The sequence below is a fragment of the Musa acuminata genome, chromosome BXJ3-6 (genome assembly GCF_036884655.1).
Source record: "Musa acuminata AAA Group cultivar baxijiao chromosome BXJ3-6, Cavendish_Baxijiao_AAA, whole genome shotgun sequence".
Classification (NCBI taxonomy): domain Eukaryota; kingdom Viridiplantae; phylum Streptophyta; class Magnoliopsida; order Zingiberales; family Musaceae; genus Musa; species Musa acuminata.
Window position 1 is genome coordinate 39,199,194 of NC_088354.1, and position 15,170 is coordinate 39,214,363.

A 15,170-nucleotide genomic window follows, 5' to 3' on the forward strand; every position below is an offset into this window, starting at 1 on the left:
TTTTGTTTAATCCAAATTATTAGTTAAAATATTTAAATTTAACTTAATAATAATATATTCATTAGATCCTTATAAGTTAATTTTAATTTTGTTCAAGAGTACATTCCCAATTTTACTTTTTTCTCATATGATAGATAGAAGCTTCAATAATAGAGAGTAACAAAAGCAAAGAGCACACCATGACAATTCAATCATATCCAGAATGGTCCACATCATTTTCCTTTTTGCTCATATCCCAAGAAAAGAGCACACACAATACAATCATATCCAGAATGGTCCACATCATTTTCCTTTTTGCTCATATCCCAAGAAGAACTACAACCCCATAAAACAATTAAACCTCCACTTCTAAGTTAAGGTAGCTTGACAAGAATTTATAATGCATCCAAGACAACAAAAAGGTCAAGGGTATAAAAAGCAGAATCAACGTACATTTTTTTATTATTATTTAAAGGCACTAATTAATTTGGTTGTAAAGACTTTCTCATGTTGATATGGATATGGATCTTGAGATCAACATCTGTCTTCGTCTTCACCATTTATTTATAACCAATGACAGCGACACAAACTCTGGAAGCAAATTGACTTGGATTCGGTCGAAACAAACTAGGTTGAATAATTCAGACAAAATCACCTTCGGCAGTACTACCAATCTGCTGGTCTTTGTATTGCTTGCCATCCTGAACATAACTGGAGAACCTCTTTGAGAGCCACAGATGCTGGCTCCATGGTCCATGTTGGGTAGTGTTCCAAGGCATTGAAAACGCTTTCAACACCGGCACCTTGTATCAAACAAGGCTGGGCACCATTCATAAACAAATCACCTTCAGACCTTATCCACCCTGATGCGACCTCTTCTCTGTCTGCCGCCTGCACCAATGAGATGCACAACAGCATGTTATGAGTGCTGATTTGGTTCTGGAAAAAATTTTGACAGATCAGAGATCGGAAAAAGAAAACATGAAAAGTAACCATAAATCCTTCACAATGAAATGGAGTAACCTTCTGTTTTTCTAAATTCTAATTTTTGGCACTGCATGGTATGGATTGTAGAAAGCTCATTGACATCAACAAATGGCAAAATAAGATCCACATATAAGTAAATACACAAACTTATTCCCTATATCAACTTTCAAATGCATGGAAGTAGCTGCTCACTGTCACACCTTCTCAGGCATGTACTTGAAAACCACCTTCTTCTGGCCTGCTTCATAAATGTTGCATTGAGAAAGGATCTAAAGCCAAATCATGTAAGGAAGAAAAATTTATTAGAAGTGAATGAAAACACGCTTTCAAAATTAAAAAAAAAATGAACATGTGAACTATTAGTAATCCAGAAGGACCTGTGCTTCTACACTGGCACAAACAGCATATATGCCCCAATTTCTTGTGTAGTTGTTATAAAGGTGGACTCTGCCAAATCTAAGTCGAGGATGCCGCTGCCTTGTTCCATCAAAGAAACAGTGATGAATGGTAACACGGATACATCTATCTGTGATGTGGCTACTATCTGCTCCGATAAGCATTGTTTTGTCATGCATTGCGAAGTGACATCTGTTCAAGCTAACAAATTAGAATCATATAATTGTGCAATTCTTATTATTAATTAAATATATAAGCTCCTCATACTATTCACATAAAGCACCTTATTCAAAACTTCATAGTATTAGACAGGCATTGTTAGTGATTCCTAGGGATAAAGGTTCTCACACTTTTCGCATGTCGGAAGTACATTACTAATAATGCTAGAATTCAGGAAGTTAGAGACCAATTAATTCTGCCACTCTGGGCCCCATAATATTTTGAGCCGACTGGCACACCTATCACTTGTAAATCATCATAACATTGCTACATTCGAACATGCACTTCAAACGAGAAAGAGGGGATCGCCAAACAGAGCGAATGAACAATGGAGTTTGCCCAAGTTCAATAAATGCATTCAAAGATTAGACTGTGTTAGTACTAGGTGCTTCTTGATAAGTTGAAAGGGATGTATTTTGGTAACTTTGAAACTTCTACACCAATTAGGATGATAAGACCATGCACCTTGAAACCATTCTGAGAAGGAAGTCAAACTAGACAATTTAAATTTTCTAATGACTAAAATGCTTATTTATGGAATCACATAAGTTTTTACAAAGACAACTAATTTAAATCCACATAGTAGAATGCCTTTTTCTACATTACCTTGAAACAGTGACATCAGTGCTTTCACGAGTGATATCAATAAGTCCATCGTCATAATCACGCAGGCTGCAGCGATCTATCCAAATATGCCTTGACTTGGGTTTTATCTGAATACCATCAACATCATGTCCTCTACCACCTTCAAACTCCAGATTGCATATGATTATATGTTCACACTCTTTCAGCTGCAAACCTTTGCCAGTCAACTTTATCCTCTGTCCTCGACCATCAATTGTCTTATAGGAGGATACCCTCAAGTACGAAGAAAGATGGATGGTTCCTGAAATCTCAAAAATGATCCAGAGTGGTTCTCTTATGCGGCATGCCTCACGAAGCGAGCCAGAGCCATCATCTTCACAATCATAAGGGAGAATGAGGTTCTTTCAGCAACCACAGAAATTAGAGAAAATAGGTGTAAGAAATGGCAGTCATATATACAGACAACCTAACAATCACAAAGTAAATAAGAAACTTTGACAACACCACCTATGTTTAGGTACAGATTAATAGAATTCAACCAGTAGCATTAATAAAATTTCTTCATTCATTTCCTAATTCTATTTTATTTTCTTGGTGGTGATAAGAGATTACCACTTGTAAGATGTATCATCTGTAATAATTCGTGAACAAGCAATGGAACCACAATATCACAACTATTCAGAATTTCCTAATGCAGTCATAACATAATTGTACGTTGTAAGATAAATGACGTCTTAAATGGGGCTAAAAGAGATCCCCTGAAGAGAGGAACAGCAGAGGGCCTAATCTCAATCTCGAAAGTACACGGATGGAATCAGCATAAGCAACGTATATATAACCTTAATCAGCAATAACAATAATCGTACTTTAAAACCTAGAATTTTAAGGGGTAAAAACGGTAGAATAAATTAGACAAAGAAACAATCTTTAGCTTAAAAGATCAGGAATCTTGGTCGCATTGTACGCTGACACAAGGTATCTTCTTGTGAGGCTATGGTTGATGAATCTAAACGATACAGCACGCGAATACGAAGAACAACAACAAAGACCGATGGATAAGATCCGAAAACTAGAACCATGAACAAAACAAGAGCAATCATAAAGCCCTAACGAGCAATAGGGAGGCAGTGGAGGGAGAAGGGGGGAACCAGCCAAGGAGGTGACATGATAGACGGGTCCATGGAGGCCTCCGATGGCGTGGCGGCCGAAGCCCTCGGCCTGTCCGGCTAGGGCTCGTAAGCGCGCATCGACGTGGGCGTAAGGCAGTTTTGCGCCCATTTCCTTCGTCACCCCCGCCGCTGCCGTTGGGACGCTAACGAAGGGAGGAGCAGCGGGGGTAGCGGAAGACGTGGGATGCGACAGTTGATCGGACGACGGCGAGCTGTGAGGACGATGAGTGAACGTTTCCTTCGGGAAGCAGCAAAACCACCGACGAGCTCCCATCCACCGACACCCAAGCCGGCTTCCTCGAATTAGGATGGACGGGTAGGAAAGGTTGAATACATATAATTATAACACGAACGGTTAGCACTCAGAAACTTCAATTCATACTTTGATAGATTGATGAAAATTTATATATATATATATATATTTTCATCGATCTACAATGTTAGTACATTATAAATTTAAGAAAACCATCAATCCACAATGTTAGTACTTACTCTATAATAATGATGAACGTAACTGATAAGGTATATTTTGGGTCCAGGCCACGTCTCAATCGCCACGCCACACTACTGCCAAGTCAGCAAGAGGAGCACCCCCATGCGTTGAGCCAAAATACGTACCAAAGCATTGCTCGGTATGTCCCGTCCCGAAAAGCTCGGGTCTTATGGCACCGTTCCGCGCGTCCCGGGACGACGACTACACAAAGGTACCATCTCACCCCTCGAGGATCGATCGCCACGTCAAATCCGCGTACGACCGACTCTCGTACAGTAGTATAAAAGCCTTTGGCCGGCATTCGGCCTAGGGAGAGGCAAAAAAAAAAAAAATCAACCCAATACTGACTTACTCGTCGGAGGGGCCAAAGTCGGCAATCACCCGACGAGGGCCATCCTTACAGGAAAGCGGCCACCCCCCGAGCCACGAGCATTCCGACCAAGAGTCGCCGACCAGCATCCCGACGGTAAGCCGCCAACCAACGTCCGAACCGAGAGACGCCAATCAACGTTCCGACGCCAACACCCCGTTTCAAGGGTTTGACCGATCTCGACAACCAGTTCAGTCGACCAAAGACTATCGACATCGACCCGTGGACCAAGCCGTACTGACTGATCAACCTTGACGCATCAGTTCATCAATAGTAAGTATGATATTATTAAGCTATTCAAATGTTTTATGCGGATGACTATTATTGGTCATTTTTTTAGATATTACGTTTAAAAAAAATCCATATTTTTTTAAAGGTAAAGATGATAATTTCTTAATTAAGTTACTTATATCTAGTGCCATTCAATATTTGAATGAAAACAGAAGTGTTTTTAGAAAGACTTCTTTTCTTTCATTTCGAAACTATTATAAATATAAATTCTAAAAACATTTCCAATTATTACAGATATGAATCGACCCAAAGTTTGGATTATCAGAGTTATAGTGTCGAAAAAACAAAGGTTTATTGGTTGATTTGAAATAATATCGGATTTATTGATAATTTTTTCCATTCTTCTCATAGATAGTCAACATTAGTTATCTCGAATCTTTCTTCTTCTTTGGGATGTTTAGTTTGAGAGGATCCATTTGAAACAGTGTCATGTTGATGTGGTTCAGCCACAAGCACATCAACTGCTCCAAAGGCCACACCAAAGTCTTTTAAGTTACATAAGGCTCTGCAATCCACTCCATAGGGAGAGGGCTTTCACCACTGATGAGGTCTAAAGTTGATCAAAACATTCAATTAAAATAGTCAAGAATTGCACCAATACAAAGACCTCATGGATGAGAAGTTTAATAAGAGCTGCAGATTATCCATTTCTGCAGTGGCATGCTAAGAGAACTCAGACAAAACTATCAGATACAAGTTCATGGCAGCAAACTGTAATCCATACAGCCTTAATGTAATACCAACATCAGCTGGGATTTCTTAGGACATGTAGCAACAAAGAGTTCACATAAAACAGAGATCAGATGTATAAGGACGCAAAAACTGAGGTTTATCCTCGATTTAGATGGCGTAAATCCTATCGACTTCAGAATCAGAGAACTCATGGTTGTGATGCCATGAGTTTGAAGTGCTCCTCATGGATTTCTCTCGCCTCCTGATAGAACGAGTCCGCTTTGATTTCACGACATAGAAAGTCATGGTGCCAAGAACACCAGCCATTATCAGTCCACCAATTAGCGTAACTAGAATAGCGGCCCACTGAAAATGCCGACCCACAACAATATAGGACGAGGCAATGAAAGCGACAGTAGTGCAGATGGAAGCCAACCACATCAACTTGTTTATGATCTCGACGACCCGCCGCTCTGCCTTTGTTTCGCCCCTGACGAGTGTTATCTGAACCACCACCACGGCCAATGAAGTGAACAGGGCAATAGCATTAAAGATGAAAAATATCTTGAAAGACCCTTTATGCACAACTTCTGCTACTCCATCATCTCCAGTTCCACCAGGCACTGTAAAGATAGCCGCGAATGCCACCGTCGCAAAGAGCACAGCAACCACTGTAACAGAGTTGGTGGCATTGTTAATGCCTTCTCTGTGAAGTTTCCTCAGCTCCTTGGCAATCCCATGGACATTTTTGTTTGTTTTCCGAGTCTGCTCAAGCTGTATATGAACATCTTTTTTTATCTCTGTTACAGTCCTCCGTAGCTCATCTCGTGGTTGATTTAGTTCATTGGCTCTGCATGCTCCACAACGAGATAGGGAGTCCTTGATATCAGAAGACTCTTCAGAAAGAGGTAGGCCTTCGGCAATATCAAAAGCAGTTTTATGATCTCTTGTCAATGCATTCACATTTATATCTGGAAGGAGAACTAGGAGATGAACTATCTGCAAAAAGTGAGAAGAATTTGAATTATGCATGTAAGAAAATAATGCAGGTTTCTTGTTTCTTTGCTATTTGATTATCCATAGTAGCAAAAATAACAATGAGTACAGTTGACAGACACATCAGCAAATCTCTCGATGGCTGAAGGTGTCACAAGATATTGATAACATCTCGACGAACAAAGACCTCTGAGGGAAGCTAAAGTTCTTAATAAAAATTCATCAGTGGGTTAATAATTCTGCAATGGAACTGTTCACAGGGACATGAATATTGAGCGAATGTAAACAAATTATATGCTGGGAAAAACAATAAGAAAAAAAAACTTTTTTTGCAAACTTCCATACCTAAATTACTTCACCCTGGAACAGGAATAGAAAAGAACCCATGTTTCTGTTATTTGACATTCATATCTAAAGTAATGTCGTTTACAAACTCCAAAGGCCTCCCCAAGAAATTGATCGATCTGCCACATAATTCATATTATAGTTAAAACTTTTACCCTGTCTTCACCCTTTCTTTGCCAACAGAAGCATCTACATGCCCAATGTTATCTAGTATATCAATAAACTGACTGCACACACCAATCTAAATCATGTGATTTTGAGTGATAGGATTTGTTTCTGATTACCATTCTTCACATATACCCGACAGCATATATCAGATGCTATGTAATATGCTCGTTATACAGATTTTACCTCCAATGTGCCAACCTGTGTTACATTAAGGTGTTAGTGAACTATATTGGTTTCATGTCAACTTGCAGGTAGCACAAACAGTGGCACAAAAACAAACACAAACACATGGATATACACATCCCCAGCAGGCACACATGACACACAACACAAACTAGCCACTGAATGATGATTAACCAAATGTCTCAAGCTTCAGTCAGTACTGAACCTTCTTTGCAAATTGCTTCCTACGGCCGTTGAAGAACAAACAATCGAGATTCTGTAAAGTACCTAGTAAGAGGGTGAAGCTTTTGCAAATGCAATATCTTATTCCAATTTCCTCGATGAAATGAAATGTTAAAGGGAACACTAGTTCAAGCAAAAAAGTGTCAATAAACTGGTGTACCTCTTTAATCATCACGATTCCAAAAACCCATGCAACTAATATAGGCAACCAGAACATTATATGCCTTCAGATTGTAACACAAAAAAAAAACTCAATCCACATGTACCCAAAAAGCATCACGAAGTAATACCTCTGCACGTTTTTTCCTTGTTGCAACATGTAATGCTGTGTTTGCAGCTCTGTCTGGTAGCATAACAATAGCTGGATCTGTATTCAGAAGGGCTTTAACAACTTCACAACTTGTTCCCTTCACTGCCATGTGCAAAGCAGTTTGCCCTTTCTTATCAGTTCTTCTGGCAAGCTGTGGATCCTTTCCCAACAATGCTTTTACAATCTCCACATGTCCCTGTCTTGCAGCAAAGTGCAGTGCATTTTTTCCATTTTTTTTGGATAACTCGATTAAGCTATCATCTTGTTCAAGCAAGAGATTCACAACTTCAGTGTGTCCTCTTGTTGCTGCAGTTATAAGGGGGGTAGCATTTGATTGACCAAAAGTTTTGACAAGAGTTGGATCATGTCCCAAAAGTACCTGAACAATTGCTGTACATCAATGATTAGAGCTAGATCTGCTACTGTAATGGACAAGAGTTGAAAACGAAGCTAAGGAGACAATACAATGAAACAAATGACGAATAGCGTGTGATAACACCATTTGCTTGGGAACAAATGAAGGCAAAGGCAGATATGTCACCTGAATCTAAATTCATGGTGACTTGAAAAATAGTAAAAATTGATGATAGCGATGTATCCTAATTATATATGAAACACAAATGTATCAGAGAAAGACCTACAACAATAGGTATGAACATAAATTCCAGCATAAAAAAGAAAAAGAGAAAGAGAACAAAATAAATTTTAACTACTAATGGAATCTGTTTTCATTTGAATGTTGATACTCAAATCAAAATATAAAAGTAAGTGCCTTCATATTTGTTCGCATCATTGTAAAATACATGCTTCGGTGTTATAGCCTCTTGAAAACTAAAGCAGCACTATTTGCTGCCCTAAAGTTTTAAATGCATTCCACCTTTTGTCAGTCAAGATGTTTCCACAAATCGTAGACCATTGAAGGCTTCGTACCAGCAAAATATATAATCGACACATACCACACAATTACAAAAATTTCCCATCTACAAGAAATGAAAACAATTAGCAACTACAGGAACAATTGGCTAAACCATGTATCCAGTACAAGTTTTTATTATTATTATTTGGAACAAGTGCAAATAGTTCGGCATGGACATTTAAGAGGTTCAAAAGAGCAAGCTAAATCGAATATATTGTTATGTTCCTCAAAACTCTGAAAAGAGTCACCTGAGAGAGCAATCTGAATCTCCTATTGTATGAAGCTCTTTCAGTATGTAATGCATCAATCACACAGAGGTTGGCATATAGTAAAATCCAAGAATGTGATGCACTTCCTTAGCATTCAATTAGTTCAGATGTTGAAGCATTAAAATCAAAGGTGTGGTTGAATAGGCTTTATTAGTATCTGCCAGTAAATCTAGTGTCACTCCATTCCGACATCAAATCCACTATTTGAGGCAGAACGGAAGGCAATTAATTGACGAAGCAGCTTTTACCGAATCTAGGGTTCCACGATAACAGCACAATTGAGGAAGTTTGGTGATGAAAGCTCTTCTCACCTTGATGCCCTTCTCTAGCGGCGATATGGAAAACGTCAAACCCGGATCTGTTCTTCCTCGTGAGGCTCTCTCGGTCGGTGTACTTGAGCAGCTCGACCACCACATCGAGAAACCCTTTTTGGGCTGCCGTGAACAGAGCCGTCTCGTCCTCCTCGTTGACGTCGTTCACCACGGCCGCCCGTATCTCCGCCACCTCGGCGTCGAAATCGGCGCCCATTGCCGTCCCCGTCATCTGGGCGTCGATCTCGCCGAGGATCTGCCGCACCGCCGCGAGGTCCCCGCGATGCGCCGCGAGGTGGAGCTCCGTGTCATTGTGCCGCCCGGTCACCTGCTTCACGTATTTCTTCTTCCCCGAGGGATCCATCCGCTTCCCGGAATTGGATAGAACTAGAGACGGCGACGCCGCCTGGTCCATCCGCTTCCCGGAGTTGGACAGCACCAGGGCCGGCGTGGCGGGCGCCGACGAAGAGGACGCCGCCACCTCTTGGTCCAAGCGCCTGCCGGAGTGCGAGAGAACCATCGTGCGGATGGGAGCAAATGGCGGGCTGTAGTTTAGGCTCGCCGGTCCCAATTCGAGGTCCCTCTCCCCTTCATGGAGGAAACGAGATATCGGGATAAGCAGAATCGGGGCGGCGAGAGGTGGTGGGAGGGGGAAAGGCGTTACCTTTTTCGAATTGGAGGGCCATCGTCTTCATCGCCGTCCTCCTCCAGCCTTCTCCTCCCTTGCGCTACCGAATGGTAGGAAACGCCATGGCTACGCGAAGGTTGCCAAGCTGTACGGCGAAAGAGCCACGCGAGGGGAGGGAGAGAGAGAGACGAGAGGTGGTGAGTGGCGAATTTTTTGACAATTTCAAAAGGAGATTATTATTATTATTATTATTACATACACACAAATATTCCTCCAACTTTAGGGATATATTTATATATGTCCTCTATATTATAATTAAAAATAAATATTGCAGGAATTTTAGTTATTTTGCTCATTAATTAAATATTATTAAATTCAATTTAGTTCCTAATAATGAAGTTAATAGCAGTGCTTAAACCAAAATTTGTGTAGTTGATGTTAATTGGATTGGAGGGTACATATGGGAAAATAAATATTTGTAGCACAAATGTATCATTTTGAAACAATAGACATCCAAAACCTTCTCTTTCATTTGGCCCGAGTGGTGGGACCCACGTGGGTCCATGTTGACCTATCTATCGTTAATGCCATTAATAAGAAGGGACTAATAAAAGGCATTGGTTAACTTAAGATGACTAAGTGGTTGACTTCATTTCTCTTGGCTTCCAAATGCTGATGAAATGATCATATTACACATTGGGGGGGTTAGGTATGTTAACAATTAAATGTTCTTGTGCATTTCACCCAACCAGCCAAAGTAGAATGCAACATATTTGTCCAATTTATTATTATTATTATTTATATATCTCAATATGAGAAATTATAATTTTCTAATGTAGATAAATTTTATTATTTTTTCATAAATGGATTGCATGTTGACTGACTTAGTGATTGAATATTTAATAAAATTTTTAAAATTTTAAAAATATAAAAATAATATCATACATAATAAGCTTGCCTTCTCTTTCCTCCTTATAATAAAAAAAGATTTAAATATCTTTAGAAAATATTTTTCTATTTATATTAATAATAATAATAATAAAGTTGACCACACATGCATGCAGACCGCAGTGGACTCGTAGTGCACGTAACACGGTCAAGTCGTTGCATGGATTCCAACAGCAAATCGACGAGTCGGGCGACGAATGGTTGTCATCGCGTTGTAATAAATGAGTTGTCGGTTGTTAGGTACAAAGTCGTGACCTGCCACATGCGCAGGTTGTTAGTAGTCACGAGAACAAAGAATATTAGATGACATAATACGTTTTAGATGCGTCTATATGAATTAAGTTTCATGCTATTCTCCAGAAAATAATATAATAAGACATATAATGTTTCAATAATTCACATAATAGTATTTTTTTTCACAAAGGGTACAAATAGGACGTTTAAAAATAATTTTTTTAATTCCTAAATGTTAAAAATTTATATTTTAAAATGTTAAAAATGATTCTTTTTAAATATTAAAAAATAAAATAAAACCGCTCTTGTGGGCCCCAAAGAAGGTTCCTTGTTTTCTTCGTACGGCACACACGTATGTAAAGTGTAGACGAAGAAGCCGTCCACGTCGGCCTTCCTCGTCACCCACACGACACGCGTGGGACCACCCCACGCGTGTGCTGTGGGGCACCAAAACTGGAACCTCGAGTCGGACCCACCCCGTTTCTCACCTCGACAGTTATTGGAGGAACGGCGCAAGTGGGGCCATTCTCTCGTCGCCAAAAATAGCCCCCACGAACACGCCGGAAGCGAGCGGGTCCCACCTGGAAGCAACGAATCCGGAGGGGGGAGTTGCCAGGTCAACGGTCAATCCCTCCTTCCGCTCGCGGTCTTCCTCGTCCAGCCCGGTCGGTAACGCCACCTGCTGCTAATTATTCTGCCTTTTCCTTTTGATTTCTTGACCATTTGTTGGGGATTTTGTTCTACGCCGTAACGCCATCTTCACATGCTTCATGCAGTTTGTTCCATGCTTCATGGGAATATAAATGCCTTTGTCTTTCTGTTCGGTATGGATGTAAATGGGCGTCGTCTTCCTCATCATTGGTTGAGAGGCAAGAGACCCCCCACGGAGCTCCCCGCGAATTGAATGAGGACCCATTTCCACATGGCAGGAAGTTGGAATGGGTTCTGGGATCATCGGAGCTAGAGGTACTTCGATCTCTCTCCCGCCCCCATGTGATTCATTTTTCTTATCGGAATCCACATCCGATCTTCTTCCCCATGCTGTCGCCCTTTGTATCCATTCCAATGGTTCCAAAATGCCATCTTTTTGGGTACTGGGTAAGGTTTGGAGCTGAGTGGAGCCAATGTGCTTCCCTATCATCCTCAATTGAATAGTGCTTAGGTCATGTGGGCTGTGTCATCTTCTGTTCCTTTTCCGTCCTTTTATTATTCTTTTGTTTCCCCCTTGCTTTGAATTGGAATCAGCAGAACCCCTTTTGGAAGATTCAGAGAGGGATCATTTGGCAATGTAAAGCTTGAAAGGGTGGAACAAGGGGCACAAAATTATGCGGTAAATGCCATGTTACTTCTTGCTGCAGGGTTTTATGTTTGAGGAAGGACGATCCTCCAACGAGAGTTTTAGAGTGTTGCGGGCATTCTTTTGAGCAAATACATGCTGAGTAGCCGGCATCTTTGGTTGCATGTGCCGTGGATGGGCCTGAGGATTTCGTCGAACAGGACATAGCCGTTACCACTTCAATCAGGACATGGAGATGGATTCGTCGGTCGGGCGGCAGAGTTTCCGCCGGAAGAAGATGACGAAGCAGCTGACCGGGAAGCGCGACGACACCCCCTTGCATTCTGCTGCCCGGTCAGGGAATCTGGCCGTGGTGAATGGGCTCCTCTCGGGAGCCGATGACGAGGACCTGAAGGAACTGTTGAGCAGGCAGAATCAGGCTGGGGAGACCGCTTTGTTCGTCGCCGCCGAGTATGGCTATGTCGATGTGGTGCAAGAGATGATCAAGTATTATGATGTTGCAGCGGCTGGAATAAAGGCCAAGAACGGCTACGATGCTCTCCACATCGCAGCCAAGCAAGGGGATGTAGGTATTGGTTCTTTCACATGGTTATTGCTTGTGTTTGTGAAAATGCCATCTTTACATTTGGAGCATTCAATTGGTTTCCATGTTCTATCCTACGGAAAATTGTGCAGTTGGCATTGATATTGCAGTTTGATTGATTCCACATATATGTTATCTTCTTCTGGTCATATAAACCTTCAAATTAGTGTCAGTAATAGAACAGACATATTGAAGGGATTTATAGAACATGGTTGTGAATAGGAAGGAGGAGGGCATTGTGTCTATGCACTGCTGATATCTCAGCTTATTCTCTGAAATTTGCTGTCAAATAGTAGTTTTCCTTTTCAGATATATAAATCTCTCTAGATTAGTAATGTTTTGGAAGCAGTGACCCTAAGCTTTTCTGAGAGCCAAGTTGTTTCAACCATTAGACAGTAGTAAAGAGTTTTGATTCAGGAGCTTCTATTAGATCCTCTTTTATGATTGACTAACTGGAATTAGGAGCTTGCAGTAGTTCTTCTTTTTCAATTGGAAACTATCTGACTCAACCACTGAATTGATCAGATGTTGTGAAGGAGCTGCTGAATGCACTTCCGGAGCTCTCTCTGACAGTGGACCTGTCAAACACCACTGCACTTCATACAGCTGCAGCACAAGGCCACATTGAGGTGGTGAATCTGCTACTGGAAGCTGATAAGAGCCTGGCGCTGATTGCAAAGAGCAATGGTAAGACTGCCCTGCATTCTGCTGCAAGGAATGGGCACTTGGAAGTAGTCAAGTCTCTCCTCAGAAAAGAATCTGGAATTGCTGCCAGAACCGATAAGAAGGGACAGACTGCACTGCATATGGCAGCCAAGGGAACGAGCCTGGATTTAGTTCAGGAGCTTCTTGAAAATGAACCCTCTCTGCTCAACTTGGTTGACACGAAGGGCAACACAGCACTGCATATAGCAGCAAGGAAAAGCCGGGCTCAGGTATTGCACTCATGACTTTTATGTCTCCTGTGATAGCAAGGAGTTCGATCGTGAAACCATGACATGAGATTCGTTGTCTGCTTGTCGAAGATTTATGTCAAATCACAGACTGATACTTTGAAGCAATTTGAATCTCCAGATAATAGGTAGATCTGATATAAATGGCCTTAGATTGCTTGTGATGTGTGATTTGTGGAAGAACAACATCCGGCACGCACTCGTACTTCTCAAAGGTGTCAGCTAGCTTAGTTGGTAAAGCTTTGATAGTGTGTTGCAGGATCTGAGTTTGAATACCGTCTTCATCATTTATCCTTCGTAAAAGAATATATATATATATATATATATATATATATATATATATATATAATGAATCCTTACAATCAACTATCTTTTTCGGTAATCATCATATCTTGTTAATGCTGGCTGTTTACTCTATTCAAATGACAGTATGTTTTGAGATTGGAAGCTGAAGAATGGACTGTGACTTGTTGGAGTAATGGGTTATTGCAGATCGTTAGGAGATTACTTGAGTTCAAGGAGTTGGAGACCAAAGCCATCAACAAGTCGGGGGAGACGGCACTCGACACCGCCGAGAAGATGGGGAATTCGGACGTCACCGGCATGCTGTTGGAGCACGGCGTTCAAAGCGCGAGGGCGATACGACCCTCGCCCAACCCCGCCCGCGAGCTGAAGCAGACGGTGAGCGACATCAAGCACGAGGTCCACTCCCAGCTGGAGCACACCCGGCAGACCCGGCGGCGGGTGCAGGGGATCGCCAAGCGGCTCAACAAGCTCCACGAGGACGGTCTCAACAACGCCATCAACTCCAACACCGTCGTCGCCGTCCTCATCGCGACCGTCGCCTTCGCCGCCATCTTCACGGTCCCCGGGGAGTACGTGGAATCCGAGAACCTGGCGCCGGGGCTGACGCTGGGTGAGGCCAACGTGGCGCACCAGACGCCCTTCATGATCTTCTTCGTCTTCGACTCGGTGGCGCTCTTCATATCCCTGGCGGTGGTGGTGGTGCAGACGTCGGTGGTGGTGATCGAGAGCAAGGCGAAGAAGCAGATGATGGCCATCATCAACAAGCTGATGTGGATCGCCTGCGTGCTCATCAGCATCGCCTTCCTCGCCCTGTGCTTCATCGTGGTGGGCCGCAGCCAGCGGTGGCTGGCGATCGGGGTCACCATCATGGGGACGGTGATACTGGCGACCACGCTGGCCACCATGCTCTACTGGGTGATCGCCCACCGGATCGAGGCCAAGAAGCTGAGGAACATCAGACGGTCGTCGCTCAGCCGGTCGCGGTCGTGGTCGGCGTCGGGGGTGTCCGACAGCGAACTATTCAACAGTGAGTATAAGATGTACGCGATCTGAGAGAGGAACAGGACAACTCTCGCTCGGTCACACCACCAGAAACCACCATCCACGGCGGAAATGCCCTCTGCCAGTTGATGAGGCTGACCGCCAAGCCACAGTAGCAAGAGAGAGAGAGAGAGAGAGAGTGTGTGTGTGTGTGTGTGTGTGTGTGTTGAAGAAGATATACTTGCTTCTTGATTGATCGCATGAGAGAGAAGCTTTTCAATCTTTCTTCTGATGTTGAGGTGTCATGGCAAGGCACAGGTACGAGTTGTGTGGAGGGAGGACGATACCATCGATACATA

General features: G+C 42.3%; 3 protein-coding genes across 3 annotated transcripts; 1 reads left to right on the plus strand and 2 right to left on the minus strand.

Annotated features, from left to right (window-relative positions):
- Positions 1-264: 264 nt before the first annotated feature.
- On the minus strand, positions 265-3,661 carry LOC135640036 (probable pectate lyase 4). Its single transcript, XM_065154126.1, has 5 exons — positions 3,315-3,661; positions 2,188-2,539; positions 1,344-1,554; positions 1,167-1,235; positions 265-870 (listed from the first exon to the last, which is right to left on the minus strand). The coding sequence occupies exons 1-5, from the start codon at positions 3,607-3,609 to the stop codon at positions 646-648; spliced, it is 1,152 nt and encodes a 383-aa protein (XP_065010198.1). The 5' UTR covers positions 3,610-3,661; the 3' UTR covers positions 265-645.
- Positions 3,662-5,111: 1,450 nt separating this feature from the next.
- LOC135640611 (ankyrin repeat-containing protein ITN1-like) lies at positions 5,112-9,714 on the minus strand. The gene is made up of 4 exons (XM_065155243.1): positions 9,546-9,714; positions 8,882-9,469; positions 7,366-7,775; positions 5,112-6,160 (listed from the first exon to the last, which is right to left on the minus strand). Exons 1-4 carry the CDS (start codon positions 9,574-9,576, stop codon positions 5,330-5,332), a joined length of 1,860 nt encoding a protein of 619 aa, XP_065011315.1. The 5' UTR covers positions 9,577-9,714; the 3' UTR covers positions 5,112-5,329.
- Positions 9,715-12,019: 2,305 nt separating this feature from the next.
- On the plus strand, positions 12,020-15,010 carry LOC135639814 (ankyrin repeat-containing protein At5g02620-like). Its single transcript, XM_065153744.1, has 3 exons — positions 12,020-12,557; positions 13,097-13,506; positions 14,017-15,010. The coding sequence occupies exons 1-3, from the start codon at positions 12,218-12,220 to the stop codon at positions 14,881-14,883; spliced, it is 1,617 nt and encodes a 538-aa protein (XP_065009816.1). The 5' UTR covers positions 12,020-12,217; the 3' UTR covers positions 14,884-15,010.
- Positions 15,011-15,170: the final 160 nt, after the last annotated feature.